A 26809-nucleotide genomic window follows, 5' to 3' on the forward strand; every position below is an offset into this window, starting at 1 on the left:
TACCGTCGATAAGTCGGTCATATTGGCAGTCAGGTAGAAGATTGTAGTACGCCAAGAAGTCGGACCCGATGATCGGCTCTGCGACGTCGGCGATGACGAAATTCCATGGGAAATCCCGACACAGGTTTTTGAAGTTGATGTTAAGGCGGAGCGAGCCGTAGGTCTTGATGCTCGAATGGTTCGCCGCACTGAGCTCAAAGGACGTGCAAGGACACTTGTCATGCAGGAAGGTTCGGGGAAAGCAACAGATGTCGGAGCCGCAGTCGACGAGGAACCGCCGCTTAGTGACTTGGTCGGTGACAAATATGCGACGACCTCTGAGTTGGCAGCTCGCGGCCGTCTCTACGGGCTGCCTTTGAAGTTTCCCTGACGTTCGGCTGAACAAGGTGGTTGACATTTCCGGGCTTTGTCCCCGAAGCGGCGATGGTAGTAGCAGGGGCCGTTATCTCTGTGCGATGAAGCGGCATTGTTGTCTTGGCTTTGGGGGCGTTTTTGTGGACGCAGCTTCGGGCTTTGATCCAGGCGCCTTTGAATTGAGTCCAGCTGACGGGTGATTTCGTCGATACGGCGCGCGAGCTCGCTGCTGGACTGTCGGGTGTCAACAGCGTTAACGGTGAGAGGCGATGCTGGCAAAAAAATCTCGACGACTTGGTCGGCGATGTGAGAGAGCTGGTCCAGCGGCAGATTCGGCTGCACCTGGAGGATGGCCTGCGCATGTGAGGGTAGACGCTGAAGCCAGATGATACGGAGGAGGGAGTCGTCGACCGGTGTGCTGCCCAAGAGGTCACGCATGTAACGCAGGAGCTGCGATGGCTTGCGGTCACCGAGTTCTTCGTGCTGGAGTAGGTGACGCACCTTCTCGTCTTGTGAGGGTGAAAGCCGGCGGATCAGTTCCCTCTTCAGGTGTAGGTATCGGTCATCAGCCGGGGGATTTGCGAGGATATCGCGAACCTCAGTCGCGTAGCGAGAGTCTAAATGGGCGACGACGTAGTCGTAGCGCGTCCGGTCCTGGGTGGTGCGTGCCGTGGAAAACTGCGCCTCGACTTGAGCGAACCACACGTCAGGCGCCTCTGCCCAAAACGGTGGAAGTTTGATGGCGACGCGACAGACGTCCGTGTCGGTGGCGCCCGCAGCAATGGAGGCACCCGAGGTGGCAGGGACCGCTGGAGCGAAGTTTTGGGGGGCGTGGCCCAAGCGGGGCGGTGCACGGTCGTCGGACGAGAGCGCTTCATTTTGATTGCGCTGCTGCTGTTCCCGGAGCTGTTGCTCTTGGTTCTGGATCACTTGCTATTGGGCCTGCAGTTGTTGTTGCAGTTGTTGTACTTGTTGTTGAAGGGCAGCAAGGGTTTCCTCGTCGGCCATGGCGGTGCGGTACGTTCGTTTTCCGGGTCACCACATGTGGGATAACATAACTTTAATGTTTCCGCACTGAAGGTTCTACAACAACTGCCCCCCGAATCGGGGCACACACACCGTTTTCTTGCTTCTTTCGGGCGAGAGTGTTCTTATCGCCGGCGCCCGTGTTTAGAGGTATCGACGCGACGCGCAGGCGCAGCAGCGGCGCCGAACCGTTTCGCCACACTCGTGACATCATCGCCCACGCTGAACTGGCGCGCCAGGTTGCCCGAGAACGACTATTGGCCTCACAAGCATCCCAGAAGTCTCGATACGATGAGTGTCACCGCCCTGCACACTTTGCTCCTGGCTCCTTGGTTCTTTTGTGGACCCCTTCTCGCCGAGTTGGACTGTCTGAGAAGCTCATGTCCCCCTTCACTGGCCCCTACCGCGTCGAGCGTGCCGACACCCCCGTCACCTGACCTCGTCTGGGCACTCAATACCTCAGCTCGTTCACGTGAGCCGCCTCAAGCCGTACCACCGACGGAGTCTACCTGCTACTGCTCCTCCTTCATAACAGGCACCGGGACGGTGCTTCTGCGGCGGGGGAGTTGTGTCACAGACTTCGGACAGATTCCCGAGAAACGTACACGGGGCATAACCGCATATCTATGTGGCCAATCTCTCCCTATCGGGGTATGTGCTCCAGTGGAAAGACGCTGGGCGGTGTCCAACGGAATGAAGAGGAGGTAGACGAAGACCGGGCTCCCGCTGGCTTTGCGCCATCAACCCGTCTTTCGCCCGGTGGCTACGGTGTCCTTTGTAAATACACCTCCTTCCTGACTACCCGTCTCCGCGTTGTCACGTGACAATATATATATAGAAAATGAAAAACGTACGTCACGAGGATGAGCGTTTGGTTAACAGACGTCTATTATTTAACTAGTGGGATAAAAAAACTGCTTTTCTAGTTTATGACACCCCCCAGAGCCATTGAGACACCCCCCCTTGATTCGATGCCTGGCAAAACCCCTGACGCCATGCCGCTCTACAGGAGGCTCGAGCCGTTCGACGGTGAAGGGTCCGTCTGGCCGGTCTACGAGGAACAAGTCGGCGTGTTTTTCCGGGCGAACGACACACCCGAGGCAAAACAGCGCGACATCTTCCTGCACAGCTGCGGGACCCGCGTCTTCGCTCTCCTGCTCGACCTGCTCAAGCCGGCCACGCCGCATGACAAGTCGCTGGGTGAGCTGCTCGCCACGCTGCGCTCACACTTCAGCCCGGCTCCATCGACGTTAATGGAGCGTTTTCGCTTACACAACCGGAGCCGCGGAGACGGAGAGACGCTCGGGCAGTTCGTCGCAGCGCTGCGAGGGTTGGCGAGCGGCTGCGCCTTCGGGGAGCAGCTCGACTCGCTGCTCCGGGACCGTTTCGTCTGCGGCATCAACGACCCCGCCATGCAGACGCGGCTCCTGGAGCTTCCCGACCCCTCGCTGGACGACGCCGTCAAGGCAGCGCTGGCGATGGAGGCTGCGGCCAAGGACGCGGGCGAGATAGCACGTGCGGCCGGCTCACCGTCGGCGGAGGCGGCGGTGAACAAGATGGCGACACGGCATGGCAGGTGCAGTCGCTGCGGTGGTGGCCACCCCTCCTCACAGTGCCAGTTCCCGCAAGCGGAGTGCTTTGCGTGCGGAAGAACTGGGCACATTGCTCGGGCGTGCCGAGGGGGGACGACGGCGGACGGACTGAAGCAGCAGCCGGCGTCGAGCACATGTTCCGCGCCAGCCCACGGTCAAGGAAGTCGGCGCAAGGGTAGGCGGCGGGGGCGTGCGGCAGCAGCTTCGGGTGCAACGGCTAGGCTTCACGTCGTGGCCGAAGACCCGCAGATTTTCGACATGTGGAACGCGGGCACAGTGCAGCCGTCGGTGCCACCATACATGCTGACCGGCGAAGTCTGCGGGCGTCCCATTCCCATGGAGCTGGACACAGGGGCCAGCGTGTCGGTCTTGACCGGGAAAGCCTTCAGAGCACCTTCCCTGGCGTGTCCGTCGAGGCGTCGGGCGTCATGCTGCGCAGCTACTCCGGACAGCTCGCCCAAGTCGAGGGTCAAGCCCAGGTCAGCGTCCGCCTTGGCAGCAGGGAGGCTACCCTGCCCCTGTATTTGACCATGGGGCCGTCACTGACGCTGCTGGGCCGGAACTGGATCCAGGCGTTGGGTGTGCGGCTGCCGGAGTACCAGGAAGCAGTGCGTGCGGTGGAGGACGTCCCGAGCCTCCTGACCAAGTTCAAGGCCCTGTTCCAGCCCGGGGTGGGCATATTCACCGGCACGGAGGCAAGCATTCCCCTGCGAGAGGGAGCCAAGCCCCGGTTTTTCAAGCCGCGCCCGCTGCCATTCGCTTTGAAGGACTGGGTCACCCAGGAGCTGCAACGGCTGCAGCGAGACGAGATCCTGGTGCCCGTCAAATCTTCGGAGTGGGCTGCTCCCATTGCGCCAGTCCTGAAGCAAGACGGCAGTGTAAGGATCTGCGGGGACTTCAAGGTCACCATCAACCCCGTCGCTACCGTGGAAAAGTACCCGCTGCCCCGCATTGAAGATCTCTGGAAGGCGCTGTCCGGAGACAGAAGTTCACCAAGCTCGACCTCAGAGATGCGTACCAGCAGCTGGTTCTCAAGGATTCGTCCCGGAAGTATGTCACAATATCAACAACGTTGGGACTCTTCCAGTACCCGCCCCTACCGTTCGGCGTGGCCTCAGCTCCTGCCATTTTCCAGAGGGAGATGGACAACCTGTTCAGGGGCATGAGGCACGTGGCAGTGTACTTGGACGACATCCTGGTGACCGGTACCGACTACGAGGACCACCTGCAGAACCTACACAACGTCCAGGCACGATTGCAGGATGCCTGGCTGAAACTCAAGCTGGAGACGTGCGTTTTCTTGGCCCCCAGCGTTGAGTACCTAGGCCACGTCATTTCGCAGGAAGGCCTAGCCCCGGCACCCCGCAAGGTTGAGGCTGTGCTCAAGGCGCCCAAGCCCCAGAACAAGAAAGAGCTGCAGAGCTACTTGGGCCTCGTAAACTTCTACAGGAGCTTCCTGCCCAACCTGTCGTCGCATCTGCAGCCGCTCCATCTTCTGCTTCGAGATGGACAGCAGTAGGCCTGGAAGAATGAGCAGGACTTGGCCTTCCAGCGCAGCAAGGAGCTCATCACTAGGGCTCCGGTGCTGGTGCACTTCGATCCGGCCAAGCCTGTCGTCCTGACTGTAGATGCGTCGCCGTACGGCGTGGGAGCTGTCCTGGCCCACCGGGAGAAGAATGGCCAGGAACACCCTGTATCGTTTGCGTCCCGTCGGCTTCATGCGGCAGAGCAGCGGTACAGCCAGCTGGACAAGGAAGGCCTGGCCCTCATGTTCGGGGTCGAGTGCTTCCACCAGTACCTGTGGGGCCGAAAGTTCGAGGCGGTCACGGACCACAACCCGCTGCTGGGACTGCTGGGGCCTGACAAGGCGGTCCCAGTGCAGGCATCGCCTCGAGTGGTGCGCTGGGCCTTTAGGCTCGCGGCCTACAGCTACCGGCTGGTCTACCGTCCGGGAAAGGACCTGGCACCTGCTGGTGCCCTGAGTCGACTGCCCCACGGCTGCCTGTGCGTGTACGCCAGCCAGCCGGGGCTGGAGTACATCCGCGAGAGCCTAGAGAAGACCCTGCTGGCCAACCTGGAGCAGGAGGACCGGCTGCCCTTCCACGGCCTGCCCCTGGTCATGGTGTTTGCGGGCCAGGGGGACTTCCTGCGCGAGGAGGGCATCAACCGGGCCAAAAGCCTGCAGTGCCCCTTCGTGGACGTGGGCGGCAGCCTGGACCCCGTGCGGCTGGAGCAGGCGCTGTGCGCGCTGGTGGAGAGCATCGAGCGGCGGCCGGGCCGGCTGCACATCTACCAGGCGCTGCCCGCGGCAGCGGGGCCCCGGCCGGACCTGCGGCTGATGCTGTGCATGCTGTGCGGGGACTCGTACGCGCCCAAGCAGGTGCTAGCGCCCCTGCTGGCGCAGCCGGGCTGCCTGGCCACGGGCCCGCCGCACTGCCTCAGTCTGGACTCCTTCCTGGGCCCTTGCTGGAGTCTGGGGCTCCGGTCTTCGCCAGGAACTTCCGGCCTGGTCCACCCTGGTCTGCCGGGCACGTGGTCTCTCCTGCCAGTGCGTCGTCGTTGCTCGTCCGCATGTCGGACGGGACCACGTGGCACCGGCATGCTGATCGTGTGAGGCCTCGCCTGGCAACCGCAGCCGCCCCTTCAGGAAGCCAGCAGGCAGGGGAGCCAGCTACACCGACCACTGCCAGCACAGCACCAGGGGCTGGTGCTACTCGCGCCACTGTGGCGCCACGGGCAAGTCCTGCAACACCTGCAAGACTGGCGGATGGTGCGAGAGTGACACAGACGGCACCCAATGCTGCCACAACTGCTTCGACACCTGTGCTCAGGCGGAGTGAGAGACTGCGGAGACCACCGGACCGTTACTCGCCGGGGTGACAGTGTTTCGTGTTTGTGTAGGACAAACAAACTTGGGGGTGAGGGGTGTGACAAGTGTGTGGCGCCCCCCAACCCTCATATTCGTTGGCCGCTAAGTTCAGTGGCCCCACCGGACTCGGTGGGCAACATTGTGGGCGGCTGACCAATAAACACCGCCAAGCACGGCTGCTTGCGGTCAGTCACCATCACCACCAGCACGCTGCATGTCGTCTCTCGGCTGGAGGGTATCCCTACCCTCCCAGGTTCACGAACGCGGGGCTAAATCGTGACACGTTGTTCGGGTCACCAATTTTGTAGCAGCCCGGAATGTCGGCTGCTGAAGGAGGCGAGAAAGCAGACGTAGAGCTGGTTTGCAGTTTCAAGACAAAACTGTTTATTTCCGAAAGATGCGCACGCCGAGAGCTTCTCCCGACGAGGGAAAGAAGGGGAACCCCCGCGTCCTTCAAAAGAGCGAGAAAAAGGCCCCCCAAGCGAGCAGACGACAACGGCGCCAGGACTAATCCCAGGAGTCGGCCGGACAACAAGTTAAGCGCTCCCCCGAAAGGCGACCGTGTAGGAGGGCGTGGGAATGACCCCCGTAGTAATACAGCGGCGGCGTCGCCAATACGTGTCTTCCACAAACGCGCAGTCGTCAAGCAGGCGGCAGACCGGAGACAAAGGAAAAGTCCGGTCAGCAGGAGCCGCTTGCGCGGCGGAGTCGAGCGGCTTCCGCTACATCGCTACTTGCAGTAAACACAAACGGGCTGGTGATGATGAGGTCCTAGCTCATACGAGTTGAGAGTGCATATGAGTTCTAAGCCCTTGCGAGTTTGATGATGATGATGGTTGGATGTTTATGGCGCAAGGCGAACTAGGGCAAAGAGAGCCAAAATAATGGTTATGTATGACGGATGAAGATGCAAACTCTAAAATTGTTGAACAAAAGCAAAATTAAAATTAGTAAAAGACAATTGTAAAAGGCGGGCGTGTGATAGTGCATGGCATGAAATTATGTGCAAAAATTACGCCCATCTTCCCGCGAGGGAACCCTGATGTGATGCGACGCATCGGGGGGTTCAATTGGTCGTAACGTTGCCTTGAGCGTTTGCGCTGACGCTGGTATTGGATTGTGTCAGCCCACTCGCTGAAGGGACCGTCGCTTCCATCACGTCTTCATCGGAAGAATCAAGACAAGCACGGAGTCGTCAAGCAAAGTCACGCTGAGTCGAACGAGAGCGAGCGCTGACTGAACTGCCGCAGCGCGCTACCCGCTTTATATTCACAGCGCCTGAAGGAGAGGAGACAGTGGAGGAGAGTCGCGCATGCGCGCACTTGCGCAAGCCGGAGCAGTTGTTAATGCAGCGTTACGCAGCGAAGCGCGCCCAAAGAAGCGCGCCAGCTGTGGTATGCTAATGAACCGGAGTGAGAGTGTCGCACACAGCTGTGGGAGAAAAGAACGGAGGAGGGATGCGGACGGACGCCGCGACAACGACGCAGGAGGGACATGCCTCAGAGCAAGAGATGCGTCGCATCTAAAAACTACGCGTGATAGGAAATGGGCTGTAAACATTTGGTTTAGCTGAGAAACTTAAAAGTGCGCAGTAGAGGAATCATGGGATCATCCGCTAAAAACAGTGCTAAGTGTAGTGAGATGTGTTGTCTGTACATTTGTGGGAAATGTTTGCGTCTTGTTATATGGAGTGCTTTGGATGTAATGAGAATGTGAATTACGGATAGGCCCTCCCCCCACCTGCTACACAAGGGTCTTGGAGATCCAGTGAGCAGATGGGAGTGTGTCGCGTGTGTATGGCCTATCCGCAATCTAGCTAGGTCAACTTCGATGAATCTGTTGTGTGAGTCAGTAGTGTATGGTCCTAGGTGTGGTTTTATTAGGTGTAGCTTGTTGTCTTTCTGTGTACTCTAGTCGGCTTGCCACGTTCTGCGAAGGTGTTGTCTTACGTGTGGCTTGAGGTCGGTGTAGGATATATTTGTAATGTCCACTGTGTTTGTGTGTGCCGCAGCGGCGGCCATTTGGTCCGCGGTCTCATTTCCTGCAATCTCCACAGTGACCCGGCACCCAGCATAAAATCACTTCGACATTTTTGGCATATGCTGACATTAGTCTTAAAAAACTACATTTGTGACGTGATTTTTGGAATGCTTTTGGGATGATAATGCACGTACAACGCTGAGTGAATCTGTGTAGATGATGGACTTTTGAATGTGATGTTGAACAATATGACCAGCAACAAGAAAAATGCCTTACGCTTCTGCTGTGAAGATGCTCATATTTACATACATTGATGTAGAGGCCTTAAAGTTGGGTTCGCGCGCAGCACAAGATACCGCGATAGAAGTTTTGGATGAATCGCTAAAAAATTCTGCAGCCTGGCATTTTTGCTGCAGATACTTGCAGATACTTGCTGCAGATTTTGCTGCAGACCTCGAAATCTGAGCTTTCATTGAAAGCTGGAAATTAGGAGAGATGTAGATGGAGCAGAGTGTTATTAGCCTATTGAAAATTATGATTCTAATAGCAACAGCCTCAAGGACAGTCTGTAATTAGATAGGGTGACATGCCAATTATTTTCAGGCAATTAAGGCCCCACCCCCAGAAGATGTACCACCACCATTCCTGTCCTTCCTAAATACAATGTAACTAGTCAAGAAATTTGTGTGTTTTGAGTTTAGATGCGTTTCTTCGAGACACATCACACTTGGCAGATTGAAATGCAGTATTTCGTATACGTCAAGGTTTTTAAGGAGGCCTCTACAGTTTCACTGTATATTTTCTCTTCCCATTACGTTACTGGAACGTGTGTGTGTCTGTTTTGTCTTTCGGGGCTTGTATTCTTGGAGCAGGTTTCTTGGGCTTTTCTGCTGGCTTGGACGTCGGAGGCCGCTCCTTTGCGCTGCGTTGCAGGCAGGACGGACCGGGCCCCCCGCACTTGGCACCCCTTCGGGGGCCCTGCGTTTGACCCGCCACGGCCGAGGGCATCGAGGGCGCCAGAGGTGGCACCCTCGTGGGAGCCGATGCGGGGCCCCCGGTGTCCATCCCCTCGGCACCCTCCCACGCACTGGAGGACGGGGGCGGAAGCAGTTGGTACCACAGCCTCAGCAAGAGGTGTGCTGCCTGAGGCAACCCAGCGGGAGGGCGGGGGACTAAGAAACTTTATGGGGGGAGGGACCAAGTCAGACTCGCTGAACTGGGTCTCCGCGGAAACCTGACACTGCTTCGCCCCCTCCCCAGGAGGAGAGGCGAACCTCTTCCGCGCCTCTGGGAAGGTGACGTTCTCTGTGACCTTCAGAAAGAGAAAGAAAGAAGTTGTGGTTTTTTGGCACAGCAACCTTTCGGTTATAATGCGCCAGACGCAGGGTAGAATAGTTATGCAACGGTTAAACGATGCTATTCAAGGTGTTGTGAAGATTAAAAACATTTTAAAAGGACTCAAAGATGCACATAGCTAAAACCGGTGTAGAAGGCCGGTGTCCTCAAAAAATTTGAAAACGTTACTAAAATCCACCAACGGTTCATCACTAAGTAAAAGCGCAGGGTGTAAAGGGATGCAAAAGGTGTATAATGCTTTGAAATGTCTGATGCGTGCTGCTTGAAGGTGTGGGCAGCTTATTAAAACATGGAGTACAGTAAGATCTCCACAGTGGTCACACACGGGTTTCTGTTCTTTCTAGATCAGGAAGCCGTGTGTGAGCACAGTGTGACCTATTCGCAGTCGGCATAAAATAACCTCATAAAAACGATTTCTGTGTCTGCAACTTTTCCATTCAGATAGGTATGGTTTCACTAGGTGTAACTTATTTTCAGTCTGTCTGTCCCATTCAGTTTGCCAGTACATTGTAATGGACTTTCGTATGGTGTTCCGAAGGTCCTGGTAAGGAACCTTGGACTTCGTTATTGCACAACGCTTAGTATCGTATGCTGCTCTTTCGACAGTTTCATTTTCTGGAATGCCAATGTGGCTTGGTATCCAACAAAAGACGACACTAACCCCTGCCGATGTAACGCAGCACAGTCGATTTTTTAGCATACCTACAGCCGCATTTTTTGAAGGGACAAGGGGGGTCAAAGCACGTATGGCGCTTAAGGAATCTGTAAAAATTGCCTCTTTTTGTAGTCCATTTGCTATTACGTCTTCAATAGCTGAGGTTACACCAAAAACCTCTGCAGTGAAGACACTCCCCTCATCAGCTACCCTCTCAGCTACAGTAACTGCCGACGAGTTTACAAAAGCATAACCAGTATGACCAGCAGTTTTTAAACCATCAGTAACGTAGTGGCAATAGCTACTGTATTTATCCTTAAGTGCAAGAAATTCTTGGCGCAAAAACTGGTGTGGAAAAGCTTTCTTGTCATATTTTAACAGCGACAGGTCACATTTGACAGCGTCCCAAAGGGCTAAAGCATCCGAGAAACTCAGAAGAGTTGGCGGGCATATCTTGAAAGAGTACAGAGTCATGTGCTCCTCCAAACGGAGGGCAAGAGAGCGGACCACTATTGGTTTGTTCTCATAGAGCTTCTTGTACTTATTTTCAACCAATTCTCCGGCACAAGGATGGTCATTTATGCATGCTATTTTGGCTGCATATACTCCACTTAGGTACGCTCGACGGTACTGCAGAGGCCACTCATTGCACTCAACGTAAAGACTATCAACAGGGGAGGTACGATATGCACCTGAGGCAAGTCTGAGGCCCAAGTTGTGCACTGGATCGAGTGAGGTGAGAACAGATTGGCGAGCTGACCCATAAACAATACAACCATAATCAAGACGAGACCGTACAAGTGAGCCATAAATTCTGAGCAAACATGCGCGGTCGGCCCCCCATGACTTGTGCGACAAAATTTTCAATATGTTAAGTGTCCTCATGCAGGTCATTTTGAGTGTCTTTATGTGAGCCCCAAACGTTAACTTGGAGTCATAAATGATGCCCAAGAATTTGTGCTCACTGTGTACTGGAGCGAGCATATCCCTGATTTTTATTTCAGGCTTGGCATAAATACCTCGTTTCCGCGTGAAACACACACATGCACACTTCTCAGGAGAAAAGCGAAAACCGTTTTCATCCGCCCATCGTTGCAACCGATTGACCGTAGTCTGTATTTGTCTTTCACAGACTGATTGGTTACATGACGAAAAGGCAATCTGCAGGTCATCGAGGTAAAGGAAGTACATAACCGGTCGAGGAATAACCTTTGCCAAGGAATTTATTTTAATGGCGAAGAGTGTCGCACTTAGCACACTGTCCTGAGGTACTCCATTTTCCTGGCTGAAAGAACGGGAGACTGCATTGCCCAGTCTCACAGTAAAGGGGAGGTACAAGATTTTCTTGAAGAAAATCTTGTACACATGAAAACATTCGCCCTCTGATTCCTATTGCTGACATATCCTGCAGAATTCCATACCGCCAAGTGGTATCATAAGCCTTAGCCATATCAAAAAAGACAGCAAGGCAAAACTGGTTGTTAACGAAAGCATCTCGTATCATTGTTTCAAGCCGAACAAGGTGGTCAGTTGTAGACCGAAACTGCCGAAAACCACATTGAAACCTATCTAAGTAACCTGAACGTTCGAGAACAAAGACCAATCTAAAATTGACTATCCGCTCAAATGTCTTGCACAGACAACTGGTCAACGTTATGGGTCGGTAGCTTGATGGACAGTCGGGTGGCTTGTCATCTTTCAGAAACGGAATTACGACAGCCTTTTTCCATGCTTTGGGCAGTCTACCCGTTTTCCAGATTTTATTAAAGAACTTCAGAAGCACTTCTAAGCAGCTATCATTTAGGTGTTGTAGAAAGGCGTAGTGAATAAGGCCAGGGTCAACAGAAGTAGCCTTGCACTGAGCTAGTGCTCTTTTAAGTTCGTACAATGTAAATTCTTGGTTATAGTCTTCAGTGTTGTTGCTAGTATTTTTAATCCTGAACTTTTCAGCACCAGCCTTATGTCTCATGAACTCTTGTGTGTAATTTGTATCGCTAGAAACATCTGAAAAGTGGGCACCTAAAACATCCTCTTGCGTTTGCAACAAATCGTTCCCACCGTCGGTAGAAAAAAGTGGTACCGTAAACCGTCTGTAGATGCCTTTGACTTTGCGTACACGGTCCCAGACTTTTTTTGCGGGAATGGTAGTGTTTATTGTGCTTACAAAGTTTTGCCACGAGTTTCTTTTTGCTTCTTTTCTGATTTTTCTGGCAGCAGCTCGGGCAGCCTTAAAACTCAGGCAGTTGTCCATGGTAGGGGACCGTCTGAACACACCCCAGGCCTTGTTTTGCTTTTTCCGGACTTCACGACAGGCATCATTCCACCACGGCTTTGGCTGCTTAGGAATTCGGCCAGATGATTGTGGGACGGCTACTTTAGCAGCTTTAACAAGTTCCTCGCAAAGGTAGGCATTTAATTGCTTCATCTATGGACATACTGCTCATGTACCTCCCTCAAAATTGACCAGATCATTAAATTTTCCCCAGTCTGCTCTCTCGAGCCTCCATCGGGGTGGACAGTTTTTGAGGGCTGGAAGTGGCTGCACGTCTCGTAACAAAGCGGGAAAGTGGTCACTTCCGTGTGGATCGTTCACTACACTCCACTCAAAGTCCATCTCGAGCTCTGGCGACCCAACACAGAGGTCTAGCGCAGAAAAGTTTCCCGTACCCGCAGAAAAATATGTCTTGTCTTCATTACTGAACACAAAAAGGCTGTTATTCGTCAACTACTGTTCGATTTGTTTTCCCCGACTGTCGATTTTGTCACCTCCCCATAGGCAGTGATGGACATTAAAGTCCCCCATAACACCAATGGTGCACGCAGTTGCTCAATAAGATCATTAAGTTCCTGTAATGACACATTATCAGATGGTGGCAGATAAAGTGAGACAACAGTGACCAGTTTGTTGACATAAACTTGTGCTGCAACGGCCTCCAGTGTAGTGTCAAGTTGTATTGACTTTAGAATTGTGCCCTGTGCCACAACCAAAGCCACACCCCCTGAAGCACGGGTGCTCTCTTCTCTGTCCTTTCTGAGGAGGTGATAACCAACGTTACTAGATAGGTTAGGCCTATCTAGTAACGTTGGTGATAACTGCGGAGAATTTTATCATGTCTTTTTGTTAAATTTGTCTCCTGCAACACCACCACTTGGGGCTAATATTCATCTATCAACTTGTGTATGTCGTCAATGTTGTGAATTAAACCTCTACAGTTCCAGTGGATGAAGGGAACCGGCATTTTAGTTTTTTGGATGAAGTACAATTACTTTTTTTTTTTACTTTTTGTCAGGTGGTTTCCTTGCAGGAGGTTCACTCCTTGCAAGGGTCTAGGAGAGATGTTGAGTGTCTTCCAGTGCCCCTTTGGGGCCCTGAAAGGGACGAGGTGGAGGGAACAGCCTCCATGGCCTCCTCAGCCGGAGCAGAGAGGGTCGGTGGGTGCACAGCCTCGGGGGCCGGAGCACGTGCAGTCGGCTGTGGCTGTGCTGGCTGCTGCACGGGGGGAGACTGGGCAAGGGCAAGGTCAGCAGAGCTAAACTGCGTCCCTACCGATGCCCGAGGCGGCCCGGCCCCCCGGCGCGCCACCTCGGCGAAATTGCCTTTTTGCACAAACAAGAAGCGTCTTCGCGCTTCTTGAATTGACAGACCTTCTTTTACCTTGATAGACATTATTTCTTTTTCATCTTGGAATTTCCGGCATTTCCGTAAGTACGCAGGGTGTGGCCCTGCACAATCGACACACTTTGCTTCCTGCGCTGTGCAGGAGTTCGCGTGATGATCAGTACTCGCGCACTTGGCGCACGTCTCTTTGCCCCGACAGCTCTGCAGTGTGTGACCAAACCTCTGGCACTTAAAGCACCGGTGTGGGTTTGGGATGTATGGACGGACTCGATGGACTACATAGCCAAGTTTCAGGGATTCAGGAAGCTTGGTGGAGTTGAAAGTCAAGACAAGGTGATTAGTGGGGATGTCAATGTCGTTATGTCGGATCATGATACGCCTGACAGCCGTAACATTTTCCTCTTGCAGGCCCTCTAGGATTTCATCCTCCGTGAGGTCTGCGAGGTCAGGATCTGAAATCACTCCTTGGCATGAGTTTAGGCTTCGGTGAGCCGATACTTTTATAGTTAGGTTTGCTAACCTTTGCATTGCAAACACTGCATCAGCCTGGGCTTTGTTTTCGCATTCAATGAGGATACCTCCAGAGGACATCTTTGTAGCTTTGCATTTACCGCCGAGGACAGCTTCCAGTTCTTTAGCGACTATGAATGGCGAGGCCTATCGTAGGGGGGGGGGGATTCGATGACAAGAAATCTTGGAAAGCTTTGTTCTTTTAGTTGGAATGGGACCCTTGATACAGGGTAGCTTACTGCGGTGCGAACTCGTTTCCGAGCCCGATCATGAGGAGGTTTTGTCGTAGCCATAAACTAGCAGACAAACATTCAGCAGCCATGCTGGCCACCCACCTCGGAGCCCAACACGGGAACGCAAACTTGCGTTAGCCATACGTGGCCACTATAACCCTGCATAAAGAAACCTAGGGTGGCCATTCACACAGGGTTAACCCTTGCCACCTGGAAGAGGAGATCGGAAAGCAGAAAAAATAGAGGACAGGAAAGATGGAGAAAGAAGACAGGAAAGCGAAAGGGTGGAGAGGGGGACAGGAAAGGGCGACTGGCTGATTACCCCTCGGCCGGGTCTAGGGTGCCTGGATTTTCCTCCTCGCCGCCCCTCCGTGGCGGGCGAGGAGGAACATCCAGGCACCCTAGCCGGGTCAGTCCAGGGGTGCCGTCTACAAGAAGCTAGGGCCAAAGTGGCGTGTTGCCTCCACCAAGGGGCCCTAAGGTCCACAACAACCTCTGTGTCGGCGTAGCCACCAGGATTCCCTTTTCCCTGGACACGGCTAAGCCACGCACAGCCTAAAGCGTGTGTGGGTCCAACCCAAACGGGCTCAGGGTCCGCGGTGTCGCCACTACCGTCACCTTGAACGTACAAGGTGCCCCTGCGGGGTCTGTGACCTTCAAGTTGATTATTGGTTTCTCTTGCTGAAACTTCTCGCATTTCCTGGAGTACGCCGCATGTGGGCCCCTGCAGTTTGCATATGTAAGGTTGTCAGAATTGCAATTGTCGGTGGGGTGGTCCTGTGCGGCGCATTTCGCACAGGTTGTTCTGCCGCGGAAAGAGGTTGTACTGTGCCCGAACCGCTGGCACTTGAAGCAGCAGCGCAGGTTCGGTATGTATGGGCGAATGGAACATCGGATGAAGCCTGCATTAAGATATTGTGGAAGTGCCGAGCGGTCAAAGGTCAGGATGTGTTTGGTGGGGATTATCCTATCGTCCCTGGCATAGTATAAAAGCAGGGAACGGGGGTACTACCTTCGACATCCTTACCCTGATAGCTGTAGAGGTCCAGGAGCTCCCTGCCTGGTAAACAGACAGGGAGCACATCCGCCAAAGCTTGACCTGGGCTCCGAAGGCCACCGTTTGTAGTTTCTGCCCTTCACCTTAAAACTCCTATCCACGGTAGATTACAGCGCGAGTATGGGGGCTCTGAATCCGCAGTGTCGCCAATACTGTCACCAAAATTACTCAAGGTGCACCGTTTGCGAGTTTAGTTGGAATGCTCAGCGATGAGTCTGAGTTTAAGTGAGAGGAGATGTCAAAATAAATTTGTGAGCATGTTGAGTGAGCAGCTTCAACTTTGCCGAGGTATGTCCATGCAAATAGAAACGACGCTCATGCATTGCGACATCACTCACGGCACAGATAACACAGCCCGGCGCAGCCGGACATTAAAAGCAAAAACAAACAAATCCAATGCGTCGTTCGCGGCAAAGTCAAGCTACTGCGATCATATACGGCACCCGCAACCATGCCAAGAGAAAAACATTCCCGCTGCATTTTTTAATGCAAGGTGGCAAGTAAATTCTAAAGAAAGAAAGTGGGAAAGGGGTTTATTATGCGAGTAAATGCAGTAGGGTGCCCCCGCAACCTTTTTTTAGGGGCCAGGATAACGAAATTAAAGATAGCCAGCCCACACTTGAAAGAAATTTATTTTTGCACGGTTTGGTCAACAGAACATAGCTTTCGTATATTTGTAGGCTTTGATAAACATTTGACTTTTGACGGCCCTCACGGCATGTCCAAAAAAAAGATTAACTGGCATATGATTCACAATAGGCATGTTATGCATTGTTAACCGCATACATCAAATGGCTAACTATCTACAATGTCAACAATGTCACTCTGCTTCACTCCGGAACAGACATGGATTCAAGGGCTGACTGTTAGATCAGTGAACAAGACGTCAGACCTAACCAGTTTGACAGCCCTGGATCCATGCCAGCCCTGGAACCTTCTAAGGAACACTTTGGGCCTCTTGAAAAGTTTATACATGAGGGAAAAAAAGAAAAAGGGAACGCAGTAGAAATGCTCTTTGAAAAATAAACCACACAGCTGTCATCCTCCATGTTGTCATTATTATGATGATATGTAGTCGACCTTGCACACGACCACAAGTTAGCCCACAACTGGGAGGGTGATTGCTCTCGAAGCGCACACTACTAGTATTTACAGCCACCCAGGCAAGCATCGGTGCCCACCACACTGACAATAGTAAGTACAAACACTCGAGACAACTGGCGCTCTCGACTCACTCGGAGGCTGGCTAGCTGCTATCACGTTTCAAGCCCACTCCTTGACAGCGGAGACCGGCATACTTGAACATCGCCAGCTACAAGCCAGCCCTGACTAAATTCCATAAGCTAGACACTCAACAACAAGCACATGTGGGAGACAGCCCAGAAATGGGACTGAAACAAATTATTGCTGACCAGCAAATCCCAATCGGCACCTCTGCATCCGATCGGACAGGCACTGCTGCCTCACTCGCAAGGCTTTGTTTCCTCGTACTAGTGGCAAACGTAATCCTCCATACGCTTCTCAGTTCAGCAGAAGAAAAACTACATCACAGCCAGGAAACTTCCTGTCAATTCAAACGAACAAAATTAGATTTCTCTTGCCTTTGAGACCCATAAACACTACCCGACTGCGTCACTGCTTTATACGAACCAGCTTAGTGCCCTTTGGAACCAAACCAGTCACAGTGAAATGGAAGTAGAACTAGCGCGGGGGTTCAACACACCACCTAGGTCAGTGCCTCAACTCTTCCTTGCATAGCAGATGCCTCCCCAGAAGGCCTCCCAAAGGGGAACTTGGGACGTGCACGCTTTGTGGAAGAGTGCTACACTTAGAATTTAGTTTAGCGCCCCTGGGGTGGAGACACAAAGGTTGCAAAAAGTACGACCCAGCTCAGAAAAAAAAAAAAATTTCCCCCAGAACCGGGATGGAAACAGTGCCTGATTCATGGTCCGTTTAACACTGAGCTGTTCAACCCAACCTGTAGTTTCACACTGCAGTGACACAGCCAAGATGCAGTGGGACACAAAAAGGCTCGCCCTGGCTGCAGTCACCTGTGCCAAGTTTCCAACGGAGGCACACCTAAATTCACTGGCTAAACCACAACTGTACATTTCTTAGGCTACAAGCCGATGCAGCGAATCTCCACAACAACACTGCAGCTATACGTACACATGCAAATTTAAGCATCGCACAAGCGTCGGGACGACACTTTACACAACGTTCCAAGCCTCAAAGTTAGCTGCACGGCAGTTGAAACAGTGTCTCAAGTGCAACAATGTTGAACAAACGAAAAAAAAAAATTAAGACGCATTTGGTTGCACCGAGTGCAATTACAATTTTGCACCATGCACCACATTACACACATTAAAAGGGTGGGCACCAGGCTTTCAGTTGACCATGTGCTCATTTTTCCAACAGCACTCCACTGAAGTAGTTTTAGAGAATTCTCCAGTCAGGTTTCTCCCTTCCTGTTTGCCTTGCCTCAGTGACCAAAAAAGTGTCGTGTCAAGCGGGCCGTCAGCAGAGGCTACGTGTCATTTGAGTCGCAGATATGCAGGGCGAGCCCATTGTCATACGTGGTTGGCCACTGGTCGTAGACATGCCACTTGACTATCTGTCGTTGCATTTCGAGACTGTACAGTAAATTTGGTTAGGCATTAGTGACTTGCACTTTTAAATGCGTCTGAGTAAAAGGCGAGCCACATTAACACGGTTACACTGAAACGAGCCGACAAAAATTTGATCAATGCTGGCTCAGAGGTGCCATGTTTATTTGAGTCAGCCACTGGTGCATACTGAGAAAGGACCTCTTTACGTCCTCAGACTCCATGCAGTCTGACTGTGCTGAGAGTGCCACTGTAGCTACGATGCACCAGGCCAGAGTGTACTTACTTCGCAATGTTTGCACACATTTTATAGCATTTTTTGACATTGCACGCACATGCAGCACAGCAGCAGCGCTGACTTGCAATTTGAGGCGGTCGACACAGCACTGCCGCCTGCACCCGGCAAACCAAGCGATGAGTAGCAGCCAACGCCTCGGCCCGGGAGAGAATTTACTCGGCAGCAGCAGAAGTGAAACGGACACAGGGGCACAACAGGTCGGTGGCTGGCTGCTATAGTTGGAAGATCTCCTCGTGGTCGCGTTCGTGCCGCTGCAGGGAGTGCTTCACCTGTCGCGTCATCACCACGGGCGCAGGCACCGAGTCGCGCGCCGCCACCCCGCCAGCAGGGGCGTCCTCCCCGGGGGGGCTGCAGTCGCCAAACCTGCGAATACAACTTCTCAATTCCAAAGGACTAGCTTTTGGCATTCCCACTGCGAAAGATGTCTTTTGAACGCTACAGTGATGTCATATGGGACAGCATTACATTTGCAGGTGCTACGATCCAACACAACTAGAGGTCCTACTGCAACAAGTGCCCAGTCATGTTTGTTGGCCGCCACCAATCGCACAAACAAAATTCTGTGACGTCACAGAGGAGAAGTTTCTGAAAAGTGGCCACTGCTTCAACTGTTTTCTTTATTATCTCCATTATTTGTTTCATATTTTCAGGGTTCATGCTGCTATCAAAGAAAAAAACTCAAGGGTTTTCAAGGACTTTCAAGGCCCAGCCAGTATATTTTCAAGGATCATGTTGAAGGCCTTACTTCCACAAAACACAAGTTACAATGCGTCGAGATGTATTATTTATTGCACAAGAAAACATATTAAGAGGTTTCTCACTTTACACAGTAAAAATACATTAGCATCACCTTTTCAATGTCTGAAATTTTGAACAAGACAAATACAGTCGAGTCCCCTTATAATGATACCGTCTATAACAATATATCAGATATAACGATGAACAGCTATGGCACCGTCCACTTTTCTATGCTTTCCATAGGAAAATCAACGGCTTATTACAATGCTCCAGTCTAGTGCACTTATAACAATATCCAAGTGCCAAGGAAATCCTATCGTTATAACCGATGATTGTTACATGCGGGTTGCTAAATAAAAAGATGGAGCAGAGCTCAAAACATTTTATTTGCAGGCAAGCAAGGTTGTACTGCTATCTATTTGTGGAAAAGAAGCCATGTTTACTTCATATGAAGCTGGCGAACATCTTTTTCAAGAGCATCCATAGGTGCTTCACCTAGCTGAGCGAAGGGGCCTTGGTGGAAACGAAGTCCCTGAGAGTCTATCATGCGTTGGGCCTCCTGCGAAGGTGCTACCCGAGTAAGCTGTGCAACCGCGTCGTCAGAGTTGTCACTGCCACCGCTGTCCACCGCACATATCCGCGCAGCGATCGTCTCTTCAGTGAGGCACTCAGACGTTTCTAAAACATCGGCCCTGACGTCTGATCCGCGGAAAAATGGACGTATAGTTCAGGCAGGGGTGAGACAGCTGAATCAGATTTGGGAGTAGTTTTTGGAGCAGCGAAATCTTGATTTTGGAGCAGAAGAACCTTGAATTGGAGCAGAAGAACGACATTTATATCACCTCAGTAGCCTAAAAAATCAATTTTTGGCAATTCACGGGGGAAAAGTGCACTTTTTAATCGGTTTTGAACGTACATAACACTGAAACAGCCTCCCAATAAAGTTTTTTTCTACCAGAATATCAAGGTACGAACTGCACCTTTTCTTTAATTACAAACCATTTTAAAATTCTTATGTTCTATGCATAGATAGTGGAGCGCCGTCGAAAATATCGATTCGAAAAACTAAGCAATCGTTAGGCATCTTTATTATCATGTGAATGCCGAAATAGCTATTTTTGTAATCCCAGACTCGGCTTTACGTACAACTATAGAGCCACGGCAGAAGTAGCGCAAAGCGAGGTGACAGTCGCCGCACCCCACCAGCCCTTCCATTTCAATCCCCAAGGTGCACATTCACTACGATCGTAATTTGAGTAACGTTGGTATGTTTAGCCTCCTCCCCCTTGGCACTGAATTTAACTTCAGATAGATGAACCATTATTACTAGCCCGTCCCCCTATCTGACACTGCTTGAACATTTTACGGCGATGTAGCCTGCGCCGCTGCTTCTGCAGCGTCGATCGTCCCATTCACGCCAATCGCAAGCTCGCTGTGAAAGGCAACAATAACTCAGCGTTTTATAACCCCGCAATGTGTCCGAAATTTCACTTCAAGTCCTCACACTCAAAGCCGCAACACAGCGAATTCGCGGGCGCCATGTTGTTTTTGATGAACTCCCGTCTTTCGAGTGCCGCAACGTACCCGCATCAGATCAAACGACTAAACGTAAACCCAGCTACCCCCATAACTAAAACCACGGCCGGACTCTACTCTCCTCCTCCCAGCGCGGGAGAAGGCGAGTGGAGTCCGGCCATGCTAAAACCAAGGTAGAAATCAGCGAAGAGCCCTCTGCCTGAACCACAAGCAACTGCTTCGCCCGGCAGCCACGTTTTCACACCTTCACCACACTAAGATGGCGGCGCCCAGTAATGTCGTTCCGGAGATACGGCGCCCCGAAAATTGCCGTTTTTTCATCAACTTGCACAATTAGGTTGGCGCCTCAGTACACATAAGTATTTTTTCTGCAGGACGTTGCAATGGTTTCTGATTGGAAAACTGTAAAAACGCACAGAATATAACATGTGCAACCCGACATTGCGGCTTTCGAAAAAACTACCTCAGGGTCAACTTAATGCAGTTGTTTTATTGAATGATCAATCAAATGAACCTTTACAAACACCATCACCTTGGGAGTGCTGGAAAATAATGCCATTAGTAAGCATTTTCCCCCACTGAAACTGATGGAAGCGTTAAAATCCTTGGCTCTCAGACTATTTTGGAGCAGTTTGGCGCAATTTTTGAATTTTCAAGCTTTTGGAGCAGCCTGGCGCAGGAAAACAAATGTGTATCAAATCTGCGCAATATGCGCAGCTGTCTCACCCCTGTTGAGGAGGCACCCAGTCTAATTAAAAGCAGCAGGCACGAGGACGGGGCCAAAGCAGCGGCATCGGGAGAGAGAGAAAGTATTTATTAAACTGAAAATATTTACATAAACAGCAAACAAGCACTCATTCTGTTGGAAGGAATGTCTGCCCGGCACCACGCGCATGACGTCAAGGGCATGGCGCGAGGTGCGGGGCGGGAGAGCTTTATTCTTTTCACTACACTACACGCGCGGGTGTAGTAGATTGTCCCACATCCTCCTTTTTCAAGGAAGGTTACAGCTCGGAGTCAGAAGGAGCCGCCTCTCTGGACCGGCTCGCCGCTGTACGGTTCCAGCTCGGCCGAATCACGTGGTGCCGGGCAGGCACTCCTTCCAACATGGTGTCAGAAGCAGGATGTGCTGACCGCTGCTCTCCCCCTGAACGACACGTCAGCACACCCAACCAACGCTCGTTGTGAAGCCGCTTCTGCCTCGTCTACGGGACTTCCTCGACTGCAGACCTGCCTGCGACCTTCGCGAGCGACTCATCCTCGATGGCCAACAAGAACGGCAGCGCTGCCTCATTCCAGATCACGGCACCTGACCCGTTCACCTTCTCACCGTCAGACTGGCCCCAATGGAAGAGACGTTTCCTCCACTACCGGGCTGCTTCAGGGCTCAGCGATCGACCCAAAGAATGCCAGGTGGATGCACTGGTCTACCTCATGGGACCCCAGGCAGAGGACATCTTTAATACCTTCAGGCTGACCACTGACGAGCAGAAGAACTTCGACGCAGTGCTTAAGGGCTTCGAGGACTACTTCATACCTCGGCGAAACATCATCTACGAGCGGGCGAAATTCAACACCCGAGTCCAGCTGGATGGTGAGTCAGTCGAAGATTTCGCAACAGCCCTACACGCACTAGCAGATTCTTGTAACTACGGGGAGCTCCGCGAAGAGTTAATTCGAGACAAACTAGTCGTGGGCCTCAAGAACCATAAACTGTCGCAAACTCTGCAGCTTGACCCCAGCCTAGACCCAATGAAAGCGTTAACCATGTCAGAGTGAAGCAGTACAACAGCAGCAGGCAGAACTCTTATCGGGCACGCCAAAGGAAGCAGTCAACCTCGACGCACGGCGAGTACACCCGCTAAAGACCCAGTTGCAACGCCACCCCCAACCACACACCACTCGAGGGGCTTCAAGAAATGCGGCTGGTGTGGCAAAGAGCTTCACGCGAGGGCCATCTGTCCAGCCAGACTGCGTCTGCCAGACGTGCGAGAAAAAGGGCCATTTCCAAACCGTCTGCCGCTCAGCAAATGCTCTTTAGAACATCGAGCAGGAGCCAGGTTTCCTGGGCCTCATGGCGACGACGGCTTAATCCAAGTGGGAAGTATCTCCCCTCGTCGAGTCACAGACCCTCGTCTTCAAAATTGACACGGGTGCGGACGAGACTGTTATCCCGGAACGACAATTCCGCCGGCTCTTCAAGCACGTCGTTCTGACTTCCCCCGACCGGAGGCTTCAGGGTCCAGATGGAAAAACTCTGCGCATCTCGGGACTGGCAAGGCTTCATTTCAAGCTCAACGGTCGAGAAAGCGTGGAAAACGTCTACATCTTACCTGGTCTACGCACAGCCCTACTTGGAAAACCAGCCACTGACAGGAACAAACCAACCTTGGTTTGTTCCCGTCAGTGAACAATGTGTCGGTACCACTTCCACCGTACGAGCAGACCAGGGCAGAGCTTCAGCGAATGTGCTTGGAAACCTTCTCAGAGCTGATTCAAGAGCGCTATCTTAGTCCCGAAGAAATGAGCTACACCTACGGTTACAACCAACCGTCGAAGCAGGACATCGAGCACCGCCCTCCTGAGTACATCGTGGACCCGATTCTGTTCCGGCTATCGGCACCGCCCTGGACTCCCCGTGGCAGCCCTGCTGACAGGCGCCCGCGGCACCCTCGCGGGGAGACGAGCGAGCCGTGGTACAACAATTTCGCCCACAAGGGTGAATCACTGCTCGAACCTTCGGTCTCCTGGCTGCCTGGAAAATAGTGAAGAGGCCCGTGCCGCCGTGCGAGGGGCATCCATAGCGCAGCAGCACAGACCATCAGAGCAGCAGCACAGACCATCGCGTATGAGGCAGTTTTCAGACTACAACCCGAGCAACGAGTCACTGTCCGCATCGACCGAGGTTCTCCTGCCGGACCCCACAGCAACGGCCAAGAAGCAGAAGCGAGGGGACGCTCGCAGAAAAAGCAACGACCACGCGAGTGGAGGCGACAGCTTTCACCAGGGCGACACGGACGAAAAGCGGATCGACCCCAAGTCCATACCATCGCTGCGGGAGATCCGGTCAAGCTGGAACCGTACAGCGGCGAGCCGGTCCAGAGAGGCGGCTCTATCTGACTCCAAGCTGTAACCTTCCTTGAAAGGGGAGGATGTGGGACAAGCTACTACACCCGCACGTGTCGTGTAGTGAAAAGAATAAAACTCTACCGCCCCGCGCCTCGCGCCATGCCCTTGACGTCATGCGCGTGGTGCCGGGCAGGCATTCCTTCCAACACGTTCAAAGCTCACAGTTGCTCATGTTGCTTTTTCTGGACTTCGAGGTCAATGTTCATGATTTCCTGCGCCTTGCTTTTGGCAGACTTCCTTAGGCTGTTGGATTTGATAATCCAGGTGAGGTCACCCGTAGTCTCTGCCTTTTCTGCATAACTGTCTTCTGAAGCTGTTAATTCAGCGACCGCTACCTCCAGTTTCTTTTTCTTCTTTTTCAAGCATTCAACCTCCTCATCAATGCAGCACTTCCTCACTTTTATCGATTCTTCAAGATCCCGCTTTTTCTTGGCTTCCAAAAAAGCCTGCCGGGCAGAAGCGACAGATGCCCCGAGTTCCTTTGTGATTTGTACATTAAGAATGCCGCCTGCTTGGCTTACAGCACCACATACAATTCGTTGCGAGATGTAGGAAAGTTCTTTCATGTTTTCCACAGCTACCTGCCGACTGACATTGAACCCTCTCTCTACACTCGCTTCTCCATGACTCAGGACAAGCAGAAGCTCAGCAACTTTCCAGAGGTCACTGTATGACGAACTGATCTTCAGGAGGTCATAAAAAAACTTGTCTAAAGAGTCCGAAGTCCTTTCAAACTGTTGCAAGTTGTGCCTTCGTTCTTGCAGGAGCTCGGGATATTGTGCGAGCACAGTGTCTCTCTGATGATCACTGAACCTTTTCGTTGCAGCAAGCGAGTTCAGAACTTTCTTGAAGCCTTCCAGACACTCATCTGGCTTTGAGCACATTTGTCTGGGGTCCAGTGAACCAAGGCCTCTTACTAGCGGAAGTCGTAGTGGGCTCTTCTCAAGAATCTTCTTTGCTACAGCAACAAGGATCTGCTTACACTGCATCCTAAATGTAAATGCACCTTTCGCACTTACTTTGGAACTTTTCAGAATCTGTTCGGCTGCATGGCCACCGTCCACTTTTTCAAGAGGGATGTGGTTGTTCGGGTCGTCCATGTCAATCTTCAGTATGCTGGTGATGCCTTTTGACGAGCACAGTACTGAGCACTTAACGAATCTTGTTACCAGCTTTCTCACTGCACCTTCAAGGTCTTTTGACAGGAAGAATACCAGCGGCTTGTCGGTCTGGTACTCCACAAGAAAAGGCTGAAGCATCATGACAACCGCAATAGCAAAGTTGAGCTTTGCCAGCACTAACGAATCAGCACAAAAGTCAGACAAGCATTGGAAGGAAGCCCATTTTGGAATATTCACTTCCTTCTTCTTTGCGGATTCCAGGTACTTCCTTAAATCAAGCCAAAGAAGCAAAGCGCGTTCAAGAACTGGGATATTCTCGACCCACCGATGCGGAACAAACTTGTGTGAGAACAGTGTCTGCCCAGTCATCATCATCATCATCATCATCATCACCACCAGCCTATCTACGCCCACTGCAGGGCAAAGGCCTCTCCCATTATTCTCCAATTATCTCGGTCCTGTGCCAACTGTGACCAATTTATCCCCGCAAACTTCTTGATCTCATCTGCCCATCTAACTTTCTGCCGCCCCCTGCAACGCTTGCCTTCTCTAGGGATCCAGTCCAGTTAATGACCAGCGGTTATCTTGCCTTCACATTACATGCCCTGCCCACGTCCATTTCTTCTTCTTAATTTCTACTAATATGTCTTTAACACCAGTTTGCTCCCTGACCCACTCCGCTCTCTTCTTGTCCCTGAATGTTACACCTATCATTTTCCGTTCCATTGCCCGCTGAGTCGTTCTCAATTTAAGTTGAACTCTCTTAGTAAGCCTCCAAGTTTCTGCCCCGTAGGTGAGTACCGGTAAGATGCAGCTGTCATACACTTTCTTCTTCAGCGACAATGGTAGGCTGCTATTCATTATCTGAGAATGTCTGCCATATGCACCCCACCCCATTCTGATCCTTCTAATTATCTCTGCCTCATGCTTGGGATCTGGGGTCACAACTTGGCCTAAGTAGATATACCGTATTTACTCGCGTAATGGTCGCACTTTTATTCCAAAAGTATGATGCAAGTTTAGGGGTGGGTTCATTACGCGAGGAATATTTTTCGCGGAAAACGATGCCCCGCATAAAACGCAAACTAGTTGCAGGTCAGAATTCTTACGATAGGTGTCGCGAACACCATAAACATAATCAACACTCCCCTGACAACCGCCAGCCGCGTTGCTAAGTGGCGCAAAATGCAGCGTTTTCATAAATTACGGAACGACTTTGTGGCGAGGTGAGAACAGGTCGACGAATACGAGGCTCCTGCTCTCATAGTGCGGGACATTAAAACAGACACGGCTGCCGACGCAGCAAGCTGAGCGCCTTTTTGTAGCGTAAGCTTTTTGTACCGGAAGCTTTTTCTAGCGTAAGCTAGGATCAGCTAATCCTAGACCACCACAAAACCCAAGAAAAACCAACTGAACCTTACCTCATGCTACGTATATCCTTGCATAACCGAGCTAAGCCACTGTAAGGTTTTCTTCGTGTCTTGAGTACATTATGAGCATTTAGTGAGAGTTTCTTCCCCACCAATAACGTACTCAAGCTAGCCGATGTCGCTAATATCGGAAAGTCTGCAGAACATTATGTAGCCATGTCCGCTTTGAACGAGGAGAAAACATAAGTGAGCACAGTCATCATCAGCTATACTTGGCACACATATGACCTATTGTTGTGGCAAGTTCAGGGTGCGATCATTGCGCGGAAAAAAAATCGTATTTTGACGACAAACTTCAGGGATGTGATCATTACCCGAGTGCGATCATTACGCGAGTAAATACGGTATTCGCTTACCACTTCCACTGCCTCGCCACCTATCTCAAACTGCTGTGCTGTCCCGAGGTTATTGATCATTACTTTAGTTTTCTGCACATTAATTTTCAGGCCCACGGTTCTACTCTGTTCGCCCAGTGCGGAAAGCATGCTTTGCAATTCGTCCCCCGAGTTACTTAGCAAGGCAACGTCATCAGCAAATCTGAGGTTACTGAGGTATTCTCCATTAACCCTTACTCCCACCTGTTCCCAATCCAACATTCTAAATACTTCTTGTAAACATGCTGTGAATAACATTGGAAAGATTGTGCCTCCTTGTCTGACACCCTTCCTTATAGGTATTTTACTGCTCTCCCTATGGAGGA

General features: G+C 51.8%; 2 protein-coding genes across 2 annotated transcripts in view; both read right to left on the reverse strand.

The window, feature by feature from the left end:
• Positions 1 to 342: 342 nt before the first annotated feature.
• LOC144180066 (uncharacterized) lies at positions 343 to 1994 on the reverse strand. Its single transcript, XM_077708474.1, has 2 exons — positions 1986 to 1994; positions 343 to 1287 (listed from the first exon to the last, which is right to left on the reverse strand). The coding sequence occupies exons 1-2, from the start codon at positions 1992 to 1994 to the stop codon at positions 343 to 345; spliced, it is 954 nt and encodes a 317-aa protein (XP_077564600.1).
• A 13871-nt stretch (positions 1995 to 15865) lies between these two features.
• The window catches only part of LOC144179456 (lysM and putative peptidoglycan-binding domain-containing protein 1-like), a 63306-nt gene continuing 52362 nt past the window's right edge, over positions 15866 to 26809 (reverse strand). The window contains exon 3 of the mRNA XM_077707813.1: positions 15866 to 18518. Coding sequence (XP_077563939.1) covers positions 18368 to 18518 — 151 coding nt within the window. The 3' untranslated portion in view covers positions 15866 to 18367. The remainder of the gene's footprint in view (positions 18519 to 26809) is intronic.

The sequence above is a fragment of the Haemaphysalis longicornis genome, unplaced genomic scaffold, assembly GCF_048455015.1.
Source record: "Haemaphysalis longicornis isolate Haplotype H1 unplaced genomic scaffold, Haemaphysalis longicornis Haplotype H1 scaffold_4, whole genome shotgun sequence".
NCBI classification, from domain to species: Eukaryota; Metazoa; Arthropoda; class Arachnida; order Ixodida; family Ixodidae; genus Haemaphysalis; species Haemaphysalis longicornis.